This window comes from Ixodes scapularis, unplaced genomic scaffold, assembly GCF_016920785.2.
Source record: "Ixodes scapularis isolate PalLabHiFi unplaced genomic scaffold, ASM1692078v2 PGA_scaffold3__209_contigs__length_174095766, whole genome shotgun sequence".
Classification (NCBI taxonomy): domain Eukaryota; kingdom Metazoa; phylum Arthropoda; class Arachnida; order Ixodida; family Ixodidae; genus Ixodes; species Ixodes scapularis.
Window position 1 is genome coordinate 104,364,925 of NW_024609868.1, and position 21,759 is coordinate 104,386,683.

The following is a 21,759-nucleotide window of genomic DNA, read 5'->3' on the forward strand; positions in this document are numbered from 1 at the left end:
ACGGGACGACTGACGGAGGATCCATGATCGAATTTGGTTACGCACTCGTACTCGTAGCCTCTATATCCCGCAGAAAAGCGCCCTTGGCGAGGCAGCTGTGGCTTGTTTTAATCTGAAATAAAATGATTGGACACTTTTTCTTTTTCAATATTTCTTTCCGGGAGCATGGTTGCGCTATAAGCACGCGGAATTCTACGGCTCTAGCAAATTTAACCACGGATCATGCGCGGTGTTCACTCGAAAACGTATAACACACAGCTAAATTCGGTCCGAGCAGGTCATTCTTAGCGTACGCTACACTATTGCGTATTGCGTACGTAAGATCCAGCAGCGCTATACTAAAACTGTCTAGTGTCCCTTGCGCTCGCTACAGTTGGCACTCAGGTGAGGAAGTAAAGAAGAGCCGCGTAATTCATTGAGAAAACAAATCTTGAGGAAGGGGACAGCCATCCCCCTCCTCCATAATCTCCTGAACAGTTCCGACGCCACTGCTGAAGCAAAGAAGCTCGACCCGCCGGAAAAAAGAAACCGCAAGCCAGTCGCTTGCGTATTTTCTCTGCTTGTCTGCTTCAAGAAAGTGAAAACGCCGCCGTCCTATGCGCTAGCTTTCCCGTGATGCTTCTCCTCCTGTCACGTGATTTCCCGCATGCTGTGAGATGGACAGCGCGGAAGCTGCCGCTCTGCCGCGACGAAAAGGTTCCAACCCGGTAGAACCGCGCCGCTCAGCCGCTGCTGTTGGCCAGAGCGCCGCGACGGCAGAAATCGCGGCGCTCTACGGCCAAAATCGCTGCATGTGAAACTCGCTTTACATCTACAACGAATGCCCCTTTATCGCGTTGCCAACGATGGCGCGTTGCAAGTGGTTAAACGTTTCAAGCGGTTTACATGTAAAAGCAACCTGAGAAAATGACTGAAATCGACAGTAACAAAATCAAAATCGGTTTATTATCGTTGCGCGATTAGGACAATGCAATGCAAGGTGTAAAATTTGCAACTTAACCAAAGAAGCGGTACATTGAACACATACGAAATTGCTATTAATGTAATTTCTAATAAACAGACAAAAACTGTATAATCGATGCATAAATTCGCATCACGTAAGGTCCCTGTAGACTAGAACACGCCTTCAGCCGGGGACACACTGCTCATAAATCATGCGAGAACCAGTCTGCAAACACGAATCACCGGAATATCCGTGGTTCGAACGCCGTGCGACGAGTGTCTCTCGAACGCATTGCCATGCGGCGTTCGAAGCAGGGATCTCGCGGTCTCGCGGTGACTCGCATTCGAATCTGTATACAGACTGTCTTTTGTATGATGTATAAGCAGTGACGACCCCGGCTTTACTGTGCGTAGTTGTCACACGTGGTTTGTTTAATTTTGGGCGGACTTATTTCGTATTGTACAGTCCTTGGTTTTTTCATCAGGGTTGTTGCCCATAATCTCTAAATTTAAACTAAGCAGGCTCGTCAAAATCTTCACCCCAATATGACGTCAAGATATTTTGATGACAATATATCTTCAGGTTCATATTCGTGACCTCGGAACCTGTATTCGGTTGATTGCCCGTTATTCCGGTCTGAATATACAAAGCCGAGACGCACTGGTAACACATCATAAAAAAGAGGCAGTCCGCATACACAGTCTGTGGCGTGTTTGTTCCTTGTACACATTGGTCACACCAACAATGTCTTGAGACATGTTCCAAGCAAACATGCACCGAACATGCGTGAAGTTTGTCTGTAGCTAATTATGTTATCATGACTGCAGTGAGCACCGTGTCTCCTGCATGATGTCTGCGGAGTGTGGCTGCGGCTTGAAGATGACAAGCAATGTGAATGGTGCCCGCACGCTCCCTCTCCGTAGACTTCACTTAACTCATTGTCTACGCGGATTGTTCGTTTTTTGCTGTTATATTTCATCTGAGTGCGAAAATCAGATAAGCCTTTGTTCTGGATGTATAATGACGTCGTCAGTTAAAATGCCGAAGCCTTGATGCTGTGTTTCTCGATGCCTTCGCAGGTCCACTTTTCTCTGGAAGGCTCTTCCGCAGACGTCACAGGCGAAAGGCTTGAATCCCGTGTGTTTTCGGCTATGGGTGATCAGGTTGGAGGACTGGCTGAAGGCCTTGCCGCACACTTTGCACTTGTGAGGTTTTTCACCTGTGGAAGAAAGAAGCCATAAGAAATAAGCAACTCGAGTCTCAAAACAGAATAAACTGGATTGTTGTTTGTTGTGGCGTAAGAATCGCGGGAGAATGACCGCCCTCTCCGACACCAGTGGCAGGTGTTAGAAACCGTTGATGTGACTATTCTGAAAAATTTACAACGTTAGGTTCATACAGCTGTGTGTGGTTAGGTCATATAATGTTTTGCGGAGTTTAATTCTGTGACACGAGAATATAATGTATTTTATTTTTCTCCAGGAATTGAAGGGTGAAGCTTACGGAGTTTCTTGAGGGCGGGACTGTAGGAGCGTCCTGTGTCCTCTCTTTTATATTCCCCTTTACACTGTGCCCCGCAACTTACATGTCCTTCATAATACGCCCTGCATTGCACAGGTCCTTAATACTTGAAGATAAAGCAAGTAGGCAGGCCAGCTGCTTAAGGATGGACATGGGTTACAATGTCTGTCCTTAATATTGTGCCCCGTCTCATCCTAGCCCTTCACATTATGCCATATTTTTACAAGACCTTAATACTGTGCCAATTTTCTACATGCCCTTCACACTGTTCTATGTTTTACAAATCACTCATACTCTGTGCTTTGTTTTACAAGACCCTTCATACTGTGGTCTGTCTTTTACAGGTTTTGCACATTGCGTGTTGCCTTTTATAAGCACCTCCATTCTGTGCCCCGCATTTTACAGGTCTTTTATACTGTGCCATGTATCGTGTAGTGTCCGTCGTCGACTGGACACTATACTTGACATGTATTATACCAATTTTAGAGAACGCCAGCATCTCATGGGATCCCTCTTAGGCCTATTTTGTCTCGTCTATCTTATTGATCAACTGGATTTTGTCGATTAACTATACCTTTGGATGGTGTGTTAGTCTAATTTAAAATCAACTATGACTTAACACTCTTAATTCACAGAGGGTCATTCCCGCGATTAAAACTATCACAGAGTCTCAGATTGAATGGACAAATCCCAGTGTATGCTGCCTCCCCACTTCGCATTCAGAAGCTAGACCACTTTAAAGTGGCTCGATAATATTTGTGGACAACGGAAGTCCTCAAACATTCTTTTTCTTCTACCCTTTTACGGCGGGCAAATATGAGATTGTGCACATGACGTATACCGCACTGTTTTTCTATCATCTACTCAACATTTTTTTTTTTTAGGTTCACTTTTTTAGGTTTTTCTGATTATTTGTTTCTCCTTTATATTATCATTAAACCGAAACCTGCGCACGCTCGTTCCAAAGTAAGTTGCATTTGTACCGTTAGAAAAAATGTACAAGCATCCTATACTCGCAATAATGCCTTTTAATTTCTAAAAGGTAACCCTAATAAATAAATAAATAAATAAAAGAACATTGAACACTGTAAAGCGCCACGCTAAATGGCACAACGCTAGCCCTTTTTTTTTTTTTTGCGGTCGTTTCGCGAGGGATTATGAGCTCCAGATTTCTTAAACTGCAGTCACATATCATAAAAACGACACGATGTTCGCTAAAGAACATGATGAGACAAATATCTGAGGATCCGCCTCAGACAAGTTTCGAAATATGTTTCTTTCAATATGCTTCGAACATCTTTGCAAACTAATTTTTCTTCGTTTCATTACCAATGTGGAAGCACGCCTCAAGACAGCAGGGAGTTTTAGGGAACCGTTCTTGCGCATCCGAGGCGGTACGATGAGCCCTCCGGTAGGCACTGCGCTTGCGCTACAGCAGAAGACAACCATACGCGCAGTCTGCACCGGAGGTTCCATCATTCCATATCGGACGTGCAAAAACAGTTTCCTAAAACTCCGTACTGCCTGCAGGCCGTCCTTCTTACGATCCATTCGCAGTCTGACCAAGGCTTTACGGTGCAGCAGCATGACGACGGAGTCCCCACTCACCGGTGTGTATGTAGGTGTGCTTCTTCATGTCCGACTTCTGGTGGAAGCGCTTCCCACAGTACTCGCACGGGTAGGGCCGGGTGTCCGAGTGAATGAGCAGGTGAGTAGACAGCGTCGAGGAGCGCTTGAACCGCTTGCCGCACTGCTTGCACTCGAACGTCCTGGGGCTCGGGTGGAGGGACCGCGGCTGCCGCGACAGCACCGGGTCGGAGAAGGCGGCGGGATAGTGCGAGCGACACGGGGCCGGCGCCTCGGGCCCGGCAGCCAATGTGGAGTCACTCGCGGGACGGCGCGCGGCCTGAGAGCCGCTGCTGCACCTCCGCGAATGGAAGTCCCGGGCACCGCCGGTACTGCGTATCCGAGAAGGGGCTAATTTGAGGGAATTACGCGCGTCAAACCCAAAATTACCAACGAAGAGAAACTGGCACGCCTCGGCGGAGCAGAACAGGGCATTAATTTCGACCAACTCGGGATCTTTTCGAGGTGCGACCGAAATCTCAGTGACGCGGAACCCTTTTCCGCAAATTATCCTCCGTCCGATTGCGGGGCGCCTCGGCCGGGAATATACGGAGCGCAAGTTCGTCCGCTTCTTTCACAGGAGTCGCGATGATGTCGAAACGCCGAGCTCTTATGGGCCGATGGGAAGCAAAAATAGTGGATAGACCTTGAGGCATCTAGCGTCGGGGTTCACCCACTGTCCTTTCGATCGAAGCCAGTCGGAGCTCGGCTTTGTTCTGACGTCACCGCAACTTCTTCCCAAAAAAGTAGACGACTCGGTCTCCGCATATGTGATTGACAGCGCGAGAAACCGCTCTGCGTGGATTATGTTCTCTTATCTCGCCTCGCGATTGGTCCTCCGGTGTTCCTTATCGCCTAACGCCACACTCTAAAAACGTTTGTGCGTCTACATCCACGCACAACACTCCAAAAGCAAATCGGCGCAACTTACGGAGGCAGCTCAGCGAATGACAATGCCGAAACATATGTTTAGACCAAAAAACGCAGTCTGGGTTGTGATATTAAGCAATGCGAGCGTGACGTTTTGCATTGCTTAATATCACAACTCAGACTGCATTTTTGGTCTAAACATATGTTTCCGCATCGTCATTCGCTGAGCTGCCTCTGTAAGTTGCGCTGGTTGGCTCTACGAGTGTTGTGCGTGAAAGTAGACGCACAGACATTTTTTAAAGTGCACGATATCATAGGCTGACGAGCGATAAGATGTTGGGGATTCGCCACACCCTTCGTTTCTTTGGCTGTCCGTGGGCGCCTAGGAGCCACTGAGGGAAGGCGTATACTGGAGAGAAAACATCGATCGGCTCAACCGTCTTTCGCTCTGCACAGACATTAGAAAGTTGTAGGAACCAGTTTTTACACATTCGATACAATACGATGGGCTTTCCGTTGCCCACTGCGCATATGCTACTGCGGAAGACTCGAACATGCGCAGTGCACACCGGAGGGCACATCGTACCGCATCGGATATGCAAAAACGGTTCCCTAAAACACTCTATTCCCGTGACCGTATTTCGGGTGTTCCGTTTCACTTTTAGTCGGACCGCAGCTGACAATCTGAGGAAGACAATAAGGTGGCGCACAAGAATGCATCGTCCGGTGCTCATCGCCCTTGTTCGTTTGCGATCGCCACGACTAAACCAATGACGCACAAAAAATGCACCCCGATCTAGCGCTTTTTGTTTTCTGCGCAAGTTTAGTTGGCGTTAGCGAACCCACAAAAACAACGAGCGCCATGATGATGCATTTTTGACCCTGCTTCATTTGCTCCATAGGATGGAAGCGTCGGCCGGGGGGGTGCGACTCGAAATGAAAAGGAATGTACACCATCTCTCTCTATGCGGAGAGCAAGTCGTCTGGTTCTTTTGCAGGGGTTATTGTGACGTCAGAGCCGCGCAGAGTTCTGATTTACTCTGACTGAAGGAGAGTGAGTAGACCTCAAAGCAAGCTGCCATGAAGTCTACCCACTATCCTTCAAGCAGAGCCAAGCAGAGCTCGGCGACGTAACCACAGCCCCTGGAAAAGAAGCAGACGACTTGCTCTCCTCATTAGACTGTATAGACCGCGATCTCAGCATACGTTGCGGGTCTTTTCGGCGGCGAAATTTCGTTTACTCTGCGCTTGCGGCAACATCTAGCCCAGTGACGAATGCGACGTTTCAACCGGGTGATAAGCACTGGAACGGTGTATATAGACGTTTGCAAGTACAGTCTCCGGGCGCCGCCATCTTGCTGCTGGTGTGGGCAGGTTGTCCGATAGGCTAGCGTTGCTGAAACGTACCCTCGGCCTCAGCAATCCTTGACTATCTGGCGATATGCCCACACCAACAGCAGGATGGCGGCGTCCAGAGGCCGCACTTCCAAAGGTCTATAGTCACTCAGGCCTTCAGAAAGGCAGGGCGTATGGCCTTATCGCGATCACGCTTCTCGCTCAGTGATTCGTCCTTCGGCGTTCTGGTTGCCTCGTGCCGCAATCTCGTTGGCTGCTCAGCTTTAAAAATATGGCCGACGCACACCGTGCCCCGAGAATTTCTTCGACTGCCATTGACTGGTACGTAGGATCTGCCTCCGTGGCTCCGCGATTACTTTGTTTGTTTTTTACGCTCGCAATTAGTATTTGGGTGCGGCCCCTAGGGATACGGTTTTCATTTTCGACACGTACGTCGATTCCCCGTGTTCTTCAGCTTTTATGCTCACCTCAGATAATAGTGTAAATATATTTCCTCATTTCTTCGCCCGATCCGTGAATTCCGAGGCCTCGCCTCGAGCGCGAAGGGAGGGTCGGTGGCCGCGTGTGCGAACGCGGCGGGGCTCGGAGGACGTGGAGCGAAAGATTGAACTGCAGAACCCGGGGAAACCGGAGTTTAATCCCTACCCTCGCCCGTTTCCATCTGGATGCGCATCGCAATGGCCTGCGGTCGCGTATTCCTACCGGTTGACGCCCTGATGCACGTTAAAGACGCCAGGCTAGCGGTGGCATACCACACAGTGGATAAAATTGCTCACCTAAGGCGGAGACACGAGACGCTCATTTGGGCCGACTCACTTCCCATTGTATTACCAAACACGCGAGAGACTTTCGATCACACTGCGCTGTTGGCAGCTTCGATGGCATTAAATACTCACGGGAAGCTCCTGTGGCAGTGAATGCATTGATGGTCCTCGGGTTCCGTTTTCAATCCCAAAAGCGCCTGGATTGAATAGTCTGTGGGCACGTTCAAGGATCCGGCGCTGTTCTCCTGCTGGCCAGGACTCTGACTGGGACTGCGGGAGATATCTGCAAACCCACATAGCCATGTAAAACTCGAACAAAATTGTGCTGTTGCAAACTCCGCCTTTGTTTTTGTTTCTGATGATGAGCGTATACTTGTTGGGTAGCACGAGTTGACGTGACACGTACCACATGTCTAGAGCCCTGCATTTAGGCGGATAACCGGCGGATATCCCCAGTCAACTAGCGGATGCGGATAAAATTGAATTCGAATTGGCGGATTGCGGATTGGATGCGGATGCCAGGAGCTGCGAATGCGGATCGGATGCGGATATCCGGGGGGTCGTATCTACATGTTTGCCGAGGTGGCTCATAAACGTGTGCGACCGTAGAGAGTAGAGTGATTAGGTGAGTGATACAGAAACATCCTCCAGCACGAGTTTCCGTACCTCCCTCTTCTAGCGCCCTTCGTGTATGCCACCCGGCATCAAATGTACCAGAGGAAAGAGTCATCATTACTGGGTCTTAATTTAAGGGAGACAAACAACTCTGAATCGACCCATGGTGACGCGATTTTGTTTCTTCTACAAAGCAACCTAGACAAATAAAACGTTACGTGCGTGTTCGTTTTTTTTTTCTTCGTTTTTCTGCTTTTCACAGTTGGTATGTTGTTCCTATGTATGCGGTTCTTGAGGGTTCGTGTTTAAAGCTGAAATCGATAGGAGGTGCTGACATTATTGAATATTGATATTTTCTCAGTGGTGTACTAACACAATATAACCGAGTACTTTGCTGCGGTGACTGACCAATTTCCCTCTCCCATTGATTTTAGTGTTTGGCCTAAGTGAGATGACGGAATGTTCTTTGTTAATATTTATGTTTATAAAATGTGTCTGCATGATGTGAGTTTTACAAAGCAAAAAAAAAAAAAAAGCATTTCTTTGTTAGCGCATATTCTGGACATGTTGTCGCCAACTCCCAAGACGATCTTATAACTGCGATCATCTTTCCACCGATGCAAAGTGTCTCTCGAAGGATGATCACTTATATTATAAATACGATAAAGCAGAGCATATGATAAAACGAGTTTTATCAGATTCTGACTCGAAAAATTTCTTGTACAAAAGTAAGCACACGGCTTATCGGATACCATTCAGATAACTTATATATATATATATATATATATATATATATATTCATGCTTAATTTCACGACGTAAAATTAATCCGCGGATTCCGGGTCCGATGTGGTTCCGAATTTTGCGGATGCAATTCGAATGCGGATGATCTAAGTGTTTTTCGCGCAGGGCTCTAGCCACGTCCTATAGAAACGTAGAAATGACAAACCATGTGTCCCTGTGGAAAAAAAAAAACAGAAAGCGCATACACAAAATATATATATATATATATTTTTTTTTTTTGTGCCAAAAAGTGGCACGAATAAGTTTTTTTTCATCTCTTGGCTACACATGGCGTTATAGGTAAATATATAGAATAGCCCGTTTTGGAGCGGCAGGTAGCAAATCGAAACTGTATACCCAAATGGTAGAGCGTCCGTGCTCTTTCTACACCACCTGTTTCTGCTCTTATCTTCCGTGCTCTTTCCGTTCATCTCCACCCCGCGCGCTTTCTCAGACCACCTCCTTCAGCTCCTTCCGCTCCTGCATCCTGGTCCGTAGCTCAATCAGCAACGAACTCGGCTTCCTCGCCGGCAACCCGTGTTCAATCCCTTACACCGGTTGTTTTTTTTTTTTTGTTTTTTTTAGAGCGCAACTCTTAAGCGCCCGTTTCCGGCTTGAGCGGCGTCGGCGTCGGTGTAACCGCGAGCCCCCCCCCCCCCTACCCCCCCCGCCCCCCCCCCAAGGACCTCGGGAGGACCTTGGGTTCCTTCGGGAGGACCTCGGGAGGACCTCGGGTTCCTTCGGTAAGACCTCGGGTTGCTTCGGGAAGACCTCGGGTACCTTCGGTGACCCCTCCCCGAGGTCACGTGACCCCCCCTCCCTGAGGTCACCTGACCCCCACCCCCCCCCAGGTCAGACCCCCCTCCCCGAGGTCACGTGACCCCCCCTCCTCGGAATCACGTGCCCCCCCCCTCCCCGAGGTCACGTGACCCCCCCCCCCCCGCCGAGGTCACGCAACCCCCCCCCCCTCAATGCCTTTCCCTTCTCCTTCCCAAGAGCTGCGCTCTAATTTGGCGTTACAGGGAGTTCTAAACGGCTTTCAATTTTTTTTAGGTTTTTTAGCGGCTATATACGGTCTGACCGACCTACACATTTCGTACTTCCGCAACTCCTGAGGTTGGTCGTCCCTGTAAAGCTAGTGCCTTCAACAACTTCCATTTTCCTAAATACACATCATTAGCAGATTGATCACTTTTTGTATCGACAATCTTCTAATCTTAAGGTCAGACTTAAGAGATGCTGGCTTCCTGACCAATGCAGCTCAGAAGTGCCTTGCATTCGGGACGCTACAAATGGGCGTGAATTCGTAATCAAACCCTCTCAAACGTGCGATCTATTCGGTAGTAGTTGCCGCCTCAACTGTCCGAGTTCGCCTTTGTTTGGGCGCCTTCTCTGAACATACATTAGACACGAGGGTTGCGCCAGCGCTTGTCCAGGACTCCAATCCAAACAACCATGTGTCTTTGGTCAAGAAATTTTCTGCACAAATCACGCAAAGTATTATTAAAATAAAAATTTGCGTTCGGCTTTGCATGAAAATAAAACACCGCTCAAAAAGTGATTTTGTGATTTCTTTTTTTTTTTAGAACAGCCTCTTAATTATTATGATAGGAATTGAAAACATTAGACAAGTTTGGTGGTAGTCTGTATGTTATATTTCTCGGTTTTGAAAAACTATTCTACTTCCACTCCTAAATTCATTTCCCTCCCCTTCCCCCCTCCTTTTTTTTTTACTCTGATGGCTTGTGATTTTGTAGGTATCTGAATAAATGAAAACAATAACTAAATAGGAAATAAACACCAACTGAGTGCGTCCCGTGTTTCGCTCTTTTTAACCTGCCCGTTAATGCAGTAACTCAACCTCATCAGCAGGATCTATCAGGATTGAAGCATTATTTTTTGGCACAATATCTGCAATACATGTCCGCGCTACCACCGGAATGGTGAGCCAGAGGAGTGCGTAACAAGAACGTTTTACAAGAGGTCGCTAACCGTCTGGAAGTCAAAGGAGGTTATACCTTGTTCTTTTTTCAGTGAATACAGTTCCCGGCAATTCTAGTGGAGCTCATGAGATGACCCAAGTCTGAAATCTCCTACCTCGCCTCCTCGCCTACCGCTCCTTCTTACTCTACCCCTGGTCGATCGGCCTCCCCAATAACCAACCAGCGTTGAGCAGCTCACTCCTCCTCTCCCACCTGTCAACCAATCAGTGTCGAGCCTCTCGCCCACGCTTTTATCCAGGCTTCACTTTGGTCTGGGGTACACGAAATGCCGAACACCTTTACTCAGTTCACCCCTAGGCTGAGACTGCGGCGGAAGCTGCGGCTTAGTTGGAAAAGTCTACGCCTCCCTTTCGCCACGTCAACACGCTCCCGGCCATACCCACGCGCGGAGAGTGGGGTCAGGTGATAAGAGGGCGGCTGATTGGTCCGGCGGGCTTGTAGTCTCAGCTTAAGGCTGAACGGAATATAACCAAAGAGTGTTTAACTTAAAAGGAAAAGGAAAGGTCGCTCACCCTCGTCGCTGCGCAAAGCCGTCCAGTCGACCGAGGGGAACCTCATTAGGGGGCCCCCACCTGAAACCAAAAAAAACGTATCTAGAGTTCTGAATCGGAATCAACCACCGTTTGAAGGAGCAATTTATAGTGCGTCGAATGACGCTAACAAAAACATGCTATTTTCAATGGGTCACAAAAAAGCACAAAAAAAGCCTACTAAGATATACTTAAAAAATCAGTTTAGAGTGCTCATGTTCTGAACTTTTCTATTTGTTTTATAACTTTAGCGTCGCCAATCCCGAGCGCTAAACACAAAACGCATTTTTAATATAATTTATAGAAATGGGACTGCCTCCGAAACCAAACAACTTTACTTTTTTTTTTTGTGCCTAGACATTTGTTGTTGTTTGTTGTTATTATTTTCGACACCTGAGTGCTTGGTTTAAAAGGCCCACATTATTTTCGCGTAATCTTTTTCTCGGTGACTTTGTCATCCCCTCTCGTGCACTCTGTAAGGTACTTTGTATACGTCCTCCAAAAAAAACTTATAAACATAAAACTATAATGCAAACACAAAGGCTTCTAGATATGGACTGTTTTTTGTATAAACTGCATGCTTCTCGACGAGTGTGAGCTCCACACCCTTTGATACCGTTTTATTGAACAGCAACCGTCCTCAAGCAGGGGCACATGTAGCGCAAGTACATAGAGCAGTAAAGAGCTTATAACAATAGGTTCCGTGTTTTCTGTAAGTACCGAAAACCCTGAATGGGAGCAGCTTTTGAATAAAAAATAACTTCGCAAAGCATAATTTTTTTTTTATTGACGATTGCAGTAGTTGTTGAGCTGCCTCCGAGGCTGCTTCGTTCTTCAAAACCATAGCCCTTATCTCGTATCATTCCCTCATTAGTACATGGGTGTTTTCTAACTATTCGACCCACGCTCGTGTTACCTGGCGTTTGGGTACCTCGGAACTCCACCCCGATAAACACCAATCCTTTTTTTTTTTTTTTTGTCTGGTACCAAACTTGAAACACATCAAATCTTAAGAGAAAAAAAAAAACAGGAAAAAAGACAGTCCACAGTTTCAAGAAACGTCAATATTCAAAACACGGAACCCTACTTATGAACGCGATTCATCTGCGCGTAGATGTTTTATGCCTGTCTTTTGCGGTATCCCCATACTCACTGCCAGCTTAAAGGGACACTGACAGAGTATTTATGCCCGCCAAGTTTTTTTTATTTGAACATGACATAGGGGAGCCCAACTACTCAGCACACAATTTGCTGCACGAAATTCGTTTTCTTTCTGCCCCAAAACCGCCGATCGAGAACTGGCCAGTTTGAGTAACGCTCACTCCCTTCTCCGTGGTCACGTGCCGTATTTTTTGGTTCAGACACAACCCCCAAAGATGATCAAGGTTGTGAGTCATCGAAGGCACATACTCAATGCTAAAAATAGACAAAAAATATAACCAGTGTTTGTGGCTTCTAAAATAATACAAATACGTTGTTGAAAAGAAGAAGAAGAAAAAAGCTAGCACAGCCACGTGACTTCCCGTAACGTTTTCCACCTCTATTCGTGACTACAATTCACTATAGGTGGCGCCACTCGTTTTTTTTTTTTTTTTAAATGGCGGGTTTGGTGAGGGTCGGAGATGCGTGCCGCCGCTGAGCCTGTCTAGTGTAATAATACTAGGAAGCTAGGGTGTTATGAGCGCAGGTCACCTCTTTATCCTGACAAGGAAAACGGAATTTCACGTAATATTTCGGTCGTAAAGTACGTCTTAATTCCGGAACAAAACCGAAACTAACCTTTATTTTGGATTTAATTTCTCAGTATAGGTCCTAATTTCAGATTTTTTCATAACTCAAGATGTGACTCGCACCGCAATTATTTAGCTAAAGAAGTTGTTCGCAGAAGCTTTTGTCCTTTTAAAGACAGGGTCTTTGATACACCTTAGAGGTAGCATAGAATATTATTATTTGTTGAAAAAATCAGTGCTGATATTTGTGCGTTCTTGCTGCGTTTTTTCGCTCAGATAATTGTCATATAGACTAATGAACTGCGGGCCTTTTAAAGGCTTTTCAGGTATTTAGGTGATTAATCACCTAAACATTTTTCCCGATACAAGAATAACAGAATAAATCCAATTTATACATTATGCTCACAAAACGTCTGAAATAAGAAACGCTGTTCTCACTAGAAAAATTCAAAGACGGACTCCGAGTGAGGCAGCTGAAGTGTGCGTGTTTTTAAAGCAACGGCGTGACGCATATGAGTTTATTTTGCATTCAGTGTTTGACAGTTTGTCCATCTTATAATGATGTTAGAGGTTTTCATGTAATAAAAATAAAATAAAATGATACCTTTCAGGAAAGACTATTCTGGTTAAATGGCGCATTTTTGTGATAGTCGCGTTAATTGGGAGCATACATTGCCGCGATTTGTAGTAATAATAATATAAATATTAAAATTAAAATATTTTAATATGCAATTTTTCAAGCTCTAAAATAATTTGCTTATGAACTATTTACAAACGCGCTAACAAGTCTGACAATCTAAAATGAACTATATATCATCACTGGTGCCAAGTTATAAGATAAATAAAGTCTAAAATCGATGACAACATTCTAGCTAACGTGAGAAATTCATGTAAAATCAGATTAATTGAGGGTGCTATCAAAGTAGCGACTTTTGACAATTGGTAAAACTTCCAAAGTCACCGCGAATCCTTCCAGACGCCCCCCCCCCCCCCTCCCCTCCCCTCCCCCTCCCCCTTCCCCCCCCCCCCCCCCCTCCGGAAAACAAAGAAGCAAAAACGGATTATTTTTTTTAACTACTACTCTTCTTTAACATTTATTTACTTTCGTATTTACTCGCCATCGTCTTGCCAATCTCAGCCTTTCCACTTCAAAGGAACGTCTACCTGCTTGCGCGTCTGCTCACTGCAGCACGTTTCGTTGGCGTTGGAAGCCGGTAAAGCAGTAGTAAGTTTTCGTATTCCATATACAGACGCGAACGCAAGCGCTGTGTGTCTACGTTAGCTTTGCGTGCTCCACGCTGCGCGTACGCGGAGCCCAAAATTACGGTCTTGGACCGGAGCATGGCAACGACGCGCACGCGCAACGTGGAGCACGCCAGCCATACGCAAACGCGCAGTGCTTGCGTTTGCTTCTACACGCAATATTAAAACTCTCCAGTAAGGTACAATCTTACACCGGCTGCAGCACCACGTTGGGACAGTGAAGGTTGTTGTTCGCATTCGGAAATGACATTTAGCGAGCCATGATCGCGAGTCGTTCCGCCGTGCCCGCCGAGCAGGAGAATCGGGGGACCCTCACTAGAGCGCTTCCCGTTTCCGCCACGGGAGGGCGAGCGTCTAGCTGGAGACGCGAATATTCCTTCAACCTCCCCAGTCCAGTTCTGGTTTCGGTTTCCAACAGTTGCGTTTCTTTCTTTTTTTCTTTTCTTTCTTTTTATTATTAAGCATACGAGGGACGCTGTAGCAAAATATTGAATTAGTAGTCTTCTGACACCATAATAGATCGCCTGGCAAAACATAAACAAATATATTTAGGGTGTGTCAGCGTCCCTTTAAAAAACGCAGAGCGTGGTTTGATTGAGTTTATGCTTCGTAGTTTATTCCTTTGGCGTTTTTATTGGAAAATTCTGCAGTCTGATAGACTGCGCTGGAACTATGAGCTGCTTGGGATTCGCGGCGTTTTGCGTTTCTTGAGCTGTCAATAATACTCTAAGAAAAGGTCTGCAAGTTTGTTATTTTTTTGTTTTGTTTTGTTTTCCAGGAGAATACAAAGACAGCAAATCACGGCAAACAATGACAGAATCTGCACAAATGACGATGCTCTGTAAACGATTAGACCGATGCAGGGATTCGTTCGCTCGTTGCCCCTGCACCCTTGAAGTTTTTCGTTTTTTCAATCTTCCCAACTCTACACGTGACCTGCAGTCAGGGTAGCGGATGAAAATAAATCAATGAAGACGTTTGCTCTCTCTTCCCCTTTCTTTGTTGTTTTCTCTCTCTCTCTCTCTTCCTTTCTCTCGTTATTTTTATCTCTCTCTCGCTAATTTCTAATTGTATAAAGGGCTGTTGTTATCCGCTGGGATCTTTTTATTGTTCGCTTTGATAGGATGTCACCGCGTTCTTCGGGAAAGTGAACTCGCTTAATTTTTGTGAAATGTACGGCACTTTATAATTTTTGTAGAGTATACAAATACCAAGGTATCCCCCGCATTTGAAGAGAACTATAAAAATATATTTTTTTTTTTTTCAGTTTCTATGGGATGCTTGTTCTTGCAATTCCCGGTTAGCTGAACCGGGTATGTGGATGCTTGGTCACGTGCTGCCAATCAGAAAGGGAATAGAAAATTTCAGCATAGAGGGCACCTACCCTTCGTTTCCCCCAAACACCTTAAGGATTTGCATTGCACAACCGCGGAAGTTTGGCGCGTGCGCTATGCGATGCGCCAAGCTGTTTGGGGACCCAAAGCGTGAGTGCTTCCTATTCTAAAACTCCCAAATACAAGACAAAATACAACAAAAGAGCACAATGACATTCTATATACTAAAAGCTCACTTGTCGAGAGGAGAAAAAGCCAGGCTGTGGGATCGGACTCCCATATTTGCGAAATACTTCCGCATTCACACTTACCCTACCCGCGGAGCTGAATGTTGGGAGGTGATCACACCGAGAACAAACAATGTACACAAACGCTGAAATAAGCTGCTCTTAAATTATTGAATCTGTATTTATAGCTAAAAGTATTTATTGGCATAAGTTATCGTTGAGTGAAGTGAAATCACCCTTTATTTCACTGATGATTAGTATAGTTACTCTCTTTACTTTGTGCTTAGTTCTTAATACCATGAGCTTATTATTTTTTCCCGTCATGCCCAATATGTTAACACTATAATTATCTAAAGTCTTGAGCTTATAATGTTGTGACGGCGATCATTTTCTGTACATTTGTGTTTGTCTTTTGATTGCTCTATTATTTCCTCACTCTGTTGCTGCTGCTGAAGGCGGTCAGGAACCCGTCAAGCTGTTCCTCACAGCGTTATTTCCTGATCGCCACCATCCCCTTATGGTGGAAATAAACACTATTAATATTGTTATTATTATGTTATTCGAAGAAATATACCATGCACTTGAGAAGGAAACATAGATTGACTGTTATCGGTCGCAAACTTCGACAATTACGTCAATGCAAATTCGCGATATCAATCAAAAATTTGCGTTGCATTTTGGTGAAACTTTTCATTTTCATACTTCAACTTTAATATTATGTGGTGACACATCATTCATTTTAGGGTACGTCTAGTGTCTTCAGAGTACAGCTTTATTGTATAAATTATTATCTTTAAGAACAAGCTATACTTGAGTTGTCCAATCGATGCATAATCTCTTTGATGCATGGTTAGCTGCGGGAGAAAACTGGTATATAAGGGGGACGCGCAAACGGCACGTGTCTGTGAGTTTATTTCCTTGCTGATGGCTGTCCACGCCTGTTTGTCTCCGGAAAGTGGGACATGTACTTGCATAGAAGGAATAACGACCTCTTGACGCTATTTTGTTGAACTAGAAACGGAAAGCCCCGGTTATCCGAGGGCAAAGAACCTCAGAAGTTCGAGCACGTGGACCTGTGCAGAGGATGGACTACACTTGCAAAACACTATGACAAAACTAAAAAAAAAAAAAAAAAAATCGTTTTTTGCGTTGATTTTTTTTTTTTTTTTTTTTTTAGCGTTTTGACGACTTTTTATTTGTTGGAAAATCATGCACTTCTAGGGTTGTTTTTGTAGAGCATTTGAGGGCCTCTACATGCCAGTCAAAAGGAAGGTCGCAACTAATGTTCGCTCGCTTTCCTCTGGCATTGCAATGAACAGCGCGAACATTTGGTTCCGTGTAACGAAACAGCAATGTTTACTGCTAGTCTGCTGTTTCAGTCTGCGTACTTTTACAGTATATTGCATAGTTCTAACTGCTGGCCCAGTCTGTCTATTTAGTCTCTAAGTACACAGACTAAATCAGCAAATAGAACTAGCAGTGAACTTGGCTGTCCAAGTACGCAGACTGGTACAGCAGTTAGAACTAGCAATGAGCTTTGCTGTCTCATAATGCAGATTGCAACAGCAATTGACACTCTAGCAGTGAACTTCGCTCACTACCAGTCACGATCAAGCGCTGGAAAGGGTTGTCAACGGAAATCGTTGGAGTCATTTAGTACATATTAGTGCAACAATTTACCTTCTTTAAAAGGAACAAAATCTTTTACATATCTACTTTACCTCCCATGTTCACCTAGCGCCTAAAGACCGGTTCACATAGTGCGATTTGGCTTGTGAATTCAGAGCTACGACATCGGACACCAAGCTTCCCCCAGGTTTTTTGTCGCACGGGCAACCTCACAACTGCGAAATTGCAAGTAAAATCGCATCATGCGAATCGGACTTAACTCGCCGTTCTATCTGGACGTGTCATCGCACCTATAGTAAGACGATGCTGTGTGGACGGAACTTCACTGCAGAAAGGCCTTCGATTGTAAAGGGCACTCGCACCAGGAGACTGCGTTCTGATCTCATCCTCGGTAACGATAGGTTCATTTTTGAACGTGACATATCTTAAAGTTGTTTGCTATGATAACTTGGTAACAATAGTTAACTCTTGCTGCTAAGCGCAAACTTACAATGAGCGTCCACACCGCTTCCGCAACTTACACCTTATACCACTAGGACTGTAAATCTTCTTAGAAGATAAGTGCGGTATCGTTCTTAGCATCCGCTGTGAACGCTGCTTTTAATTATGGCGCCCAGTGAATACCAATTAACGCAATTTGTTGGGGTTGCGACAATTTTCGCTCTCAGCCGATATCGTGTCTTTCTTTTTTTCATCGCTCCACGTGCCAAACCACCACGTGCATCCACCATTTGTAAAACCATTCCTTTGCCATAAAAGGTGGTTCCAGCAAATTCCCCGAGATCTACCCTATAGAGCCACTGAGTGGCTTAGAAAGGGGTTTCTAAACTCTCGACCGCGGGCCAAATCCGGTCCGCGGAGGTCTTCCTACCGGCTCGCGGCAGGCCGCGGTCCTTCCAATAAAATCCAGGCTCGCGAAGTACCAAAAAAGCGAGAAAAAAGACAGAAAGCAGTTTATTGAAGGAGCGTCCTCTTGTTATATTATTCACTCGACATTGTTTTTCCAGCTGCATTACCATGTTTAGTTCCCTGTTTCACATATGTGCAAATTCGTATCTCGAACTTCTTGTACGTTACCACGCATATCGTGCCTAGTGTCCTGTATCGTATCTATTGCAGATTGTCAGTATATGTTATATCATTCTAATTAATCTTCTGCACTGTTGGAACGTGACAAAGTTTATTCGCACTTTAATTCATGTCTGGTGAGTTCTCAGGGTCACCATATTGTGCAATGTCATAATTTAGATTTAGCTCAATATTATATAAAAAATAAAGTTGTTTTCATCCAGCATACACTCGTCTCTCCTTTTTTTTGCGATAACTTGCAGTTTTGGAATTATTTACTTATTTAGGATTAGTTATTTAGTTTTTCCTCACTTGCGGTTACTTGCTTCATTTCCGGCCCTCGACACCTGCGACAGATCCCTGATCCGCCCCCTTAACAAAGAAACTTGGACAACCCTGACTTAGACTATCGATGCTTCATTCTCCAATCTGGCTGTGGGCGTCGCTATTTTGGTGCTCAATCGACAGCGGGAGCAATAGATCTCTCGCGAAATAGAAACAATCTTGGAGGTGTAGTGCTGCGCAACGCATCTTGGGTACCTTTTGGTCATCGTTTCGGTTTCAATTTGCCAATTTCAGTTCACGACATCCCGACACAATCAAATACAACGCGTGCCTTTTAGAATTTGTGATCTTCTTTACAATTCTGGGTTTGCATATCAATACAAATATAATGCTGGGGACCGTTGTTTTTTTGTTTTTTGTTTTTGGGGGGGGGGGGGGGGAGGGGGGGGGGTGGGGCTCCCATCGTACCAGAGTTTGTGTGCGAACAAACTAATGAAGAAAAATATGCACTGGGCCAATCAACCTGCTCCATCTTCTCAATCTCCTAGGCTTCTTATATAATTTCTGACCAGGGATGGTCACGCTGCACTCTGGAGTTTATGGTAACCGGGTCGTCAGAAAGGTATGAGACGCGGCAAGCCTTACTCCTACTCCTCGGTAAGTCAAGACAAGTCCTTACGGTCGCTGGAGGTCCGTGTCTGAACGGGGGCTCCACGAGGGTGATTAGGAAACTTTATTTCAATTCTGTGCTGAGATGCACTGTAATTTGTCAATCGAAATCGAAACCATTCCACTCCGCTTCATGGCCAAAGGGGATCCATAAAGTAACGCGCGCTGTGTTAAATGCAGGGATTTTTTTAAGTAGTCTATTGAACTTTTGCACACAAAAAAGGCTTCTGCGTTTGCGGGAAAAGATGCTAGCGTCCCCAATCTGGTTGAAAGGAAACCGGCTTGCCGCATTTCAACATAGTTCTATAGCTGTTGACGGAAGGAAGAACTGCGTTGTGACTCGTGCCAGCGCACTGAGTCGCCAATGGCTGCGGGAGTTAAATTTATGAGAAAGTGGAAGTCCTATTCTTTTAGATTTCAGACGTCCAATAAATGTCCGCGAAAAGAAAAGCTTGTATAGCTGCCACAAGAAGAAGGAAATCAATATGCTCTCCATAGCAGGCTAAAAATGGCACCGCCGGACCTTCAGCTCGCACTTTGTAACGGATACGTTGATTTCGCAAACTTCTGATGACTCTTTCGTGCACTGTTAAGCCTAATTTTGCAATCGTTTTCAAGCTTTTAAGAGCGAAGTTCCAAAGTTTTTGGCGCTGTAAGCGGGCAGCTATTTTCAAATTATCAATTGACGTTCGTTACTATATGAAAATACTGCTTCCTGAGCTCACATATATCGTCAGGAAGCTTCGGCGATATTGTTTTCCTTTGTCGCGGACTGTTTTAACATTTCTGTTCAAACAGTTCGCGACTGTTTTTGCTAAAACGGTTTTGAGACGGCATGAGCACTGCGAACTGCCTCCTATGAACTAAAATTATGGCGGCGTCACGCATGCGCCGAACGCTTGGTGAGATTGGTTTATGAGATGTCAGTTTCATCGAATGACGTTGGAGAGAAAATAATCCCGGAAGAAAAAGAACAAGGGGAACAAAGACAAACACTTATCTCCAAACACAGCTAAATAACTGCTGCGCGACCGGTCGTGCAACGGTCACGTAACTGTGTTTGGAGATTTGTGTTTGTCCTTTGTCCCTCTTGTTCCCCTTCTCCAGGGATTATTTTCGTCATTCTTGTCCGGCTCGCTTGCACTTTTCCATTGATTGCATTATCGACATTTGAGCGATCGGCGAGCTGATTCGCCGATAACAGAAATATCCTTCGATGGTACTGACATGAATTTTCCCGTGTGGCAGGGAGGGGTAAAAACCACGAAAGGTAAACAATTTCACAGGCTGAGTGTTTCAATTGAAACATATGTTTTGCGAAGCAAAAATGGTGACAATTAACTGGAAGCCGTTTTATGGTGTGTTTAGGCGGCTTGCAGGATGGAAGGATGACTAGCATGATCACAATACGCAAATTAACTAATATCTGTTACTTAACTTATTTATCGACAGTTTGTTGGGCCACACTGCAAGTGCAGAATGGACGGCAATCAATTTAAAGGATATACTAAGTTTTAAATAAAAAAAGCCACCTAATGTTTACCATTTAATGAAAAAATCATACTCAAGACGGCATATACGTGGAGGTCACTCGAAGAAATAAACTTAGCTTCTTTTAAAGGAATCACATTATGTAAAAAATGATTGATTATGATAACCATGAATTAATTTTCTTATTAAGTACCCGGGAACAGCCACGCCCTCTCGGTGCTGTCACACCGAAACTTACACTCTATAAAACTCGTATCAATAGTAATGACTCTCGCAGCTCACCTCTTTCCCCGACGCAGTGAAGGCGGTGGGTCCGCTGCCCTCCCGCGTCTTCGTTGTCGGCGGCCAGCGCACCCCTCACGGCCGCGCTCCAGCGGGAGTAGGTCCCGCAACGGCGCACGAGGAACGACCGGGGCATCCTGGCTGCTCCCCAATCACGGCTGCACTGGCGCACGAGCACTGAACGCGGCGCGTCCGTCGGCCGACGTCGAGGACCTACTGCGGAGGCGGCAGCGACGCTTGTTGCCCAAGAGGAGGGGGGGCGGCCACAGCCTGCCCGATTTCGCCTTCTTCCCTCCCCCGCTGCCTCCTATCGCTGTCGCCGCTTCGAGTCCCGCTACAGCATGGAGGGCGCATCCGAGCAGCCCGCGACAGGCCCCCACCGTCATCGTTCGTGCGATGTCGCGCCGCCGCTGTTGTGGAACGCACAGACGCATGAGGGGCGAGAGGGTGCGGGTGGGGAAGAGTCGGAGGAGCCTCCGCCTCGACCAACTTGGTGGGTGCCCGTTGTGCTGCGGGGGGGCAGCAGATGGTGGCGCGGATGTGCGTACCTACCTGTGCTGGCCGCGCTCATTGCGGTGTTTCTTCTGTTTGAGAGTGCGTGTTTGTGTGCAGAGGGACGAAGGGGGGTAGGGAAGGGTGGGGGGCTGGAGTGGGGGGGAGCTGATGTACGGTTTGTATCTGACCCCCGCTCCTAGGCTACTTCAAGGAAGGAACGCTATCATGCTTCCGTATTTTTTTTATCTAGTTTTTTTTTTTTTTGTACACATTGAT

General features: G+C 45.9%; 1 protein-coding gene across 1 annotated transcript; it reads right to left on the minus strand.

Annotated features, from left to right (window-relative positions):
* Nucleotides 1–927: 927 nt before the first annotated feature.
* Nucleotides 928–21,414, minus strand: LOC8025186 (zinc finger protein Gfi-1b). Its single transcript, XM_029992158.3, has 5 exons — nt 20,989–21,414; nt 10,993–11,052; nt 7,213–7,363; nt 4,073–4,422; nt 928–2,162 (listed from the first exon to the last, which is right to left on the minus strand). The coding sequence occupies exons 1-5, from the start codon at nt 21,122–21,124 to the stop codon at nt 1,936–1,938; spliced, it is 924 nt and encodes a 307-aa protein (XP_029848018.2). The 5' UTR covers nt 21,125–21,414; the 3' UTR covers nt 928–1,935.
* Between the last annotated feature and the right edge of the window lie 345 nt (nt 21,415–21,759).